Source organism: Eretmochelys imbricata, chromosome 2 (genome assembly GCF_965152235.1).
Source record: "Eretmochelys imbricata isolate rEreImb1 chromosome 2, rEreImb1.hap1, whole genome shotgun sequence".
NCBI classification, from domain to species: Eukaryota; Metazoa; Chordata; order Testudines; family Cheloniidae; genus Eretmochelys; species Eretmochelys imbricata.
The window spans coordinates 236,222,917-236,228,916 of record NC_135573.1 but is presented as its reverse complement, the minus strand read 5'-3'; the positions used below and the strand labels follow the sequence as shown (position 1 = coordinate 236,228,916).

General features: G+C 34.7%; 1 protein-coding gene across 2 annotated transcripts in view; it reads right to left on the bottom strand.

Annotated features, from left to right (window-relative positions):
* Positions 1-2,070: 2,070 nt before the first annotated feature.
* YME1L1 (YME1 like 1 ATPase) overlaps positions 2,071-6,000 on the bottom strand; it is a 32,091-nt gene continuing 28,161 nt past the window's right edge. For both annotated transcript variants that reach the window (XM_077808254.1, XM_077808255.1), the window contains exons 18-19: positions 5,512-5,598; positions 2,071-3,939 (exon numbers count right to left, since the gene is read on the bottom strand). In XM_077808254.1, the coding sequence (XP_077664380.1) occupies positions 3,796-3,939; positions 5,512-5,598 (231 nt within the window). In that variant the 3' untranslated portion in view covers positions 2,071-3,795. The remainder of the gene's footprint in view (positions 3,940-5,511; positions 5,599-6,000) is intronic.

Here is a 6,000-nt window from a genome sequence, read left to right as displayed (position 1 = left end):
GTGAGGCACAAACCATGGAATAGTACAGCCCCGAGATAGGCTTTGAAGATAAGTTGCAGAATTTTAAAATCTGCTCCTTGATGCAAAGTCAGTGCCCATAGTAACCTGCATAGTAGGGTGAGCTGCTCATGCTGCATCATTGAAACTTAATAACACCACAGTCACAGTACTGATCTACTTTAGCCTTGTCAGCTCTTTTCATCCAACATGGTGGAAGGGCAAAACAGGCACCGGAGCAGCGGTTGGAACATACAACTTTAAAAAGGGAAATACAGCAACATACAAAGGGAAATATTGTGATATTGTTACACTGACATGCTGTGAGACCTGTATGATTTATATACTATTCTTAAATCATGACTCCAGACAGGCTATAAAGAACAAAATGCATAGGGCAGGCGTAACTATAAAACAGGAGAGACATGCCAAGCACGATTAAATATTAGGGGCAGCAAAACCTCTGAGTGGCTGTTGTGCAAGAAATTATGAGATGGGTGGGACATGGTCACTGCCTTTTACCAAGGTCACCTTCTGTCCTAGACCTTGTGTCACCAAACAGAGCCATTTGAGAATAAAAGGTGAAAAATGTGACCACTTTCAAGCCAACAGAGCCAGAGGATGATGGCATTACAGTAATACACCTAGCTTCTAGCAAAGGAAGAGGAGTGAGGTCTGTTTAGTGAAATAATGAAGCAACCATACAGTCATTCTTGGAGCAGTAGTAATTAATTCCACTGAAGTACTGTCCAGCGTTCCTTGGCTGGAGGTTTGATAACCATCACAAGTCTTAAAGAAGAAGAGAGTAAAAGTGAAAGATAGAGGAGAGATTTCATGGCTTATAGCTCCAGTTTACTACCCAAACCTCCTCTCAAGTCAGTGAAATGTATTTGTCTGATACGGAGTTAATCATTGCTTTATAATCACAGATCCAGAACAGCAAATGTCACACTTATGCCAAGTGCACAAGATACTTATAAAAATCTCAGTAATTTTGCTATTTTATCAAACTGTAAGACAGCAAAATTGTTATATTGGTTATGAACCTAAGACCATTGCATGTCTGCAAAACTGGCAAACATGTTGCATCACGTGAAATGCATTTCTTAAATAGGTTTTTAAAATTTCACACACATACACACCCCTTTCCAAATTTCTACCTAGTGATTAAAAAAATAAAATCACACAACTGAGTTGTAAAGCTCAGTCTCAGGTATTTCCATAGAACCTGGTACCACAGTACTGAAAAGCATTTCCTGATAATGTCACTAATTACAACTGATGCTTGAATGTGACAGCTAGAGGCACGATGGGAAAAGTCACATTCAAACATCAGTTGTAATTCGAGCTATTATCATTAAGCGTTTTCAATACTCTGATTTTTCCAGCCCACCTCTAACAATCACAAATACAGTGTGAAACAGCTTTACCCAGGTTTCTCCAAGATCCATCAGTACATGGACAGACCAATTTTTTCCCCCCCGGAACCAAGTTTCTGAGACAAAGCTTACAACTATCACATACATACATACATAGAGATCCAGCTGTTACAAATGAGAAAACAGGAAACCGTTGAGAATCTCAGACCGCTTACAGTGTTAAAAGGAAGACAGAGCGACCCTCAATTTTAAAATGAGCGCTTTCCTCTAGTGATTTCCTCTTCTGAGCAAATGGAGTAGCACATGAAGGATTTAAAATAGGGACAATTAAAAAAAATATAGTTAACTTTTGGTTATATAAACCAATAAAATAGATTTGTTGACTACAAGAGTGGCAAGTTTTTCTTTTTGTTTAGTTTAAATAAACTATTAATATTATTTACCAGACAAAAAAAGAACTGTCCCTCTATTAAGTCAACTAATTACTAAAAGTAACAATTTTAGGAAATAAAGTTTGAGTGTTTCAGAAAAAAAACTTCCTAGTGGTCGAACTGAAGAAATTACAAGTTTGCCATAACAGTTGAATTTATTTACAAATTTAAGCATGGTTTATACACCTCAATTTACATAAGAGGGAAACTAGTATTCCACTTTATATCAATATACAGTGAAAGAAAAATGAAAAAGCAAAGAGCATACTAAAATGAACCTTTATTATTCCAAAAACAGATGCCAAGCATGTCATATTTGCATGTTTCTGAATGCATATTCCTAAAATACATATACATCTGTAACCAATCAGCCAAGCAGCTTGGTATACTGTTTTAGAGCAAATGTCTTGAGGTTCTTCCATACTGTACTGGGGATGTCATGGTACTAAGCTGACTGAATGAAAATAATATAGTAAATAGGAAAAAACAGAGGTATTGCAGCAATAGTTTTGAAAGGAAAGGAAAATGCATTCTCTACTAATAAAAAAAATTGAGCTAGCCCAATGTTATACTTACAACAAAATCCTGTGTTAATGCTAATTCTAAATTTAATTACCAACTTATTTCAATTTTTTCCACATTTATTGGCACTATTTTTTCACTATTTAACCTTAAATGTTAATTTTCTAATAAAAGCCTTCTCTCTAGGACAGAAAAAGCGTATAGTGTCTAATATTTTCTATAATTGTACAGAGAGATGCTTCTAATCGGTAAGTGTTAATTTTCCTAAAAATTATTCCTTGGACCTGGCCGCAGCAAGATGCATATATAATGCTACTAGCAATAGTTTTTGCTTGACTATAACCTAGTTGCTAAAGTTTTCTTTTAGACTTTCTTCTGGCTCTAGAATGTCTGAGTATTTATATGGATTAAAAGTTGTAGAATTTCAAGCAAAAAAAGACTTATTTTTATGGAACAGGTAACAGGGAATGTTTTTTAAAACAACAAGCCACTTGCTTCTGAAGTACCCTTTTTTGTTGAGTAATACTTGTCTCCTCTTGGAAGAAATCTTTCACAGGTTTATCAAAAAGCCCGTACACAATATTAGTAAAAACCAATTCAATAGTATGTCCAGCAGTATAAAAGCATGGCTATCAAATTACATCCATATATTGCCTTTATAAAGTTTGAGAGATAACCTTGTCAGGAGCACATTAGGTGTGACAGCGCAGCATTTCCCATCCCTGGCACAGTTTTGTCAGCATGAACACTACTTTTTACAGCATGGTCCAAAGAGTTTTAAATAGGTGTATCCCATTATTGCCCACATATCGTGTTGAAAATTTTGAATCATATGCGTACATTTTATCTTTTAAGAGCAATAGAAGTGAAATTAGCAACAGTTCATCTGTTTTGGGAGCCCTGTATTTCCGTGTATTGGGGATGCACTGTGTATCCACTCATTTAACAGTTATGTTTGTTGCATTTCTGGAGCAGGAACAGTGTTTTTTTTAAAACTGTACTTTATTGGTAAACATAAAATCATTACTGTTCTGTAACTTTAGCACTTAAGGGCTCACTTTCTACAAAACTTTATACTGTACATATTAAGATGGTACCACTTCAAGCCCCACATATAGCAGCATAACCAAGGAAAATATGCTTGAACATACTAGAGCATTCACTTTTCTTTTCTTCCCATTTCAACATTTGACTGAGGTCTCCAAACAAGGTGGATTCAACCCTGAGATTTTATATTTCTGATTTCTTTTTCCTGGGGGAACTTACTTTATACCTTGTTTCTCATTCTGAACAAAGACAAAAATTAGATAATTGTAACAAAAGCTCAAGACAATGCATAACGCTAAGAAATGTTATTAATACGATGCAAACATCAGGAAGAAAAAAAGCTATGTTGCATTCGGAGACAACTGCATTGCTAGATGTACATTCTTCAAATTATCAGTTAGACTCCATAAAGGAAGTTGTTATCTCACTTCTAGTTTTTTCCCCTCTACAACTATCTGGATTTCTTTGGCATCCAAAGTCTCATATGTCAATAAAGCTTCTGCTAAATTCTTGTGTTCTTTTGCATGGGTCTTCAAGATGTTCTTTGCTCGCTCATATGAGTCCTAAAGTAAAAAGGTAAAACTTTTTTTTAAAATTCAGAACAGAAAATTTAAGAAAATGATACAAGTACATTTTTTAAAATTGTTTTCCTCATTAGATTCAATATAAACCACTCTCAGCACCCGTGAGAGATGTCCTTTCAGTTCACTCTTAAGTATAGCTTTGATCTTTCAAAGACTTAAGCACTTGAAGCATTTTATGCTTAGGATTAGAGTCCCACAGACTTCAGTGGCTCTCCTCATGTGTGTAACTTTACACCCACATTTAAGTATTTGCAGGATCAGGATCTATGTGTGGGTTGAGGAAGCAATCCTGCAGACTTGCTTTGTGCTACTTAATTTTTTTTTTCATTTTTTTAGTAAATCTGTAAACCAAATGACTGACAAATCAGTATAAGATTCCTCAAAGATTACTATTGAACATGTCAAGTTTTAAAATCAAACCCTGTGAGTTATCAGAACACAATAAAAGGGCTTAATAACATTTAAAAATACTCATATTACACAGCTTCAGATGTTGCTGTCTCTCTCAAAATGAGCCCAGGCTCCAAAGCGTGTACAATCTAAAGTTTTTTTGGTTATTTTTAAATTAAAAAGTACCTTTTATCAATTCACTTTCAGATAATTTTTTTTAATTACCTCCCAAAATATTTAAGTTATGATCCATTGAAAATAGAGGATTAGAAAGATATAGCAACACTTATCACAATGCTATAAATATATGTAATCTGAAAATTCCAATACACCATTTTAAATTAAACATAATAAATCTGAATCTCAAATATATCAGCTCTATTAAGAGTTAGAAAAATTATTTATATACATTATAATTTAACCACCAACCATCCCTCAAAACGCTAACTAGGAAGTAAAAATTTGAAAAAACGGTAGTAGATACCCTAAATTGGAACTCTGATCTGGAATTTGCAGAATGACAAAAGAATTAAGTTCAATTACTTGAGGGAAAGATACAAAACAGTGTGAAAGTAACACAAAATCACCCCCTGTTCTAAAATAGGTGACTGGAAGGTATTTAGTGAAACTCCCACAATAATTCATTGGAAATTAAACAGTTAAGCAAAAAGAAAAGGAGTACTTGTGGCACCTTAGAGACTAACCAATTTATTTGAGCATCGGATGCATGAAGTGAGCTGTAGCTCACGAAAGCTTATGCTCAAATAAATTGGTTAGTCTCTAAGGTGCCACAAGTACTCCTTTTCTTTTGGGGAATACAGACTAACACAGCTGTTACTCTGAAACAGTTAAAGCAAAGCACCATGTGTTAACATGGAATGCATCAGGTGTGCCTGGATAACTAAACCAACCCAGCCTATGCCATACTGCTTAAACATAAACCAAATGCGAAGCTACTAACAACTCCTCAAAGGAATTCAATATGAAGAGACTGTGCGTTTTTATTCAAATTTGACTTAGCTGCACCTTTAAGAATATTTCCATCCACAAGGTCAGACACTATATTTTATATTGCAAAGAAAGCAATATAATCAGTCATTCATTATCTTTGTTCAACCCACCTCTTAAATGAGATAAGTAATTGCAGGAAACAAATCTTACCCTTAAAAGTGTTCTTATTTCCTGTTCAATTGCAGACTGCGTTTCAGGACTGAGTTTCCCTGTATCTGTGTACGTCATGACACCAAGCTAAAGAAAGAGAATAGCAAGACAAGAAAAATCCTCCATTTCAATAAAACACTGATGCTATTGCTATTTTTGTATAAATAGCATCACCCACCCGCCTAACTACCATATAGATAAGCAAACAAAATTGCTAGATAAGATAATATATACATCCATATTAATAAATCCCACAAAAAGTCACAAGCCAAAATGAGCTATAACCTCACTTCAGGACTGTATTTTCACACGATCAAAACAAAGCTCCTTTTAAGGCTAGCCTATATAATGCTGTCTCTTTAAAAGTCTGCAAAAAACTCTCAGTTCTCTCCACCCCCTTTCCAAACCTCAGCTGAGATTTTCTTCCAAGGAATGAATCCTTAAGATTACACTATGTTTTAGAACATTTATTTTGCTACCAAAAAAAAA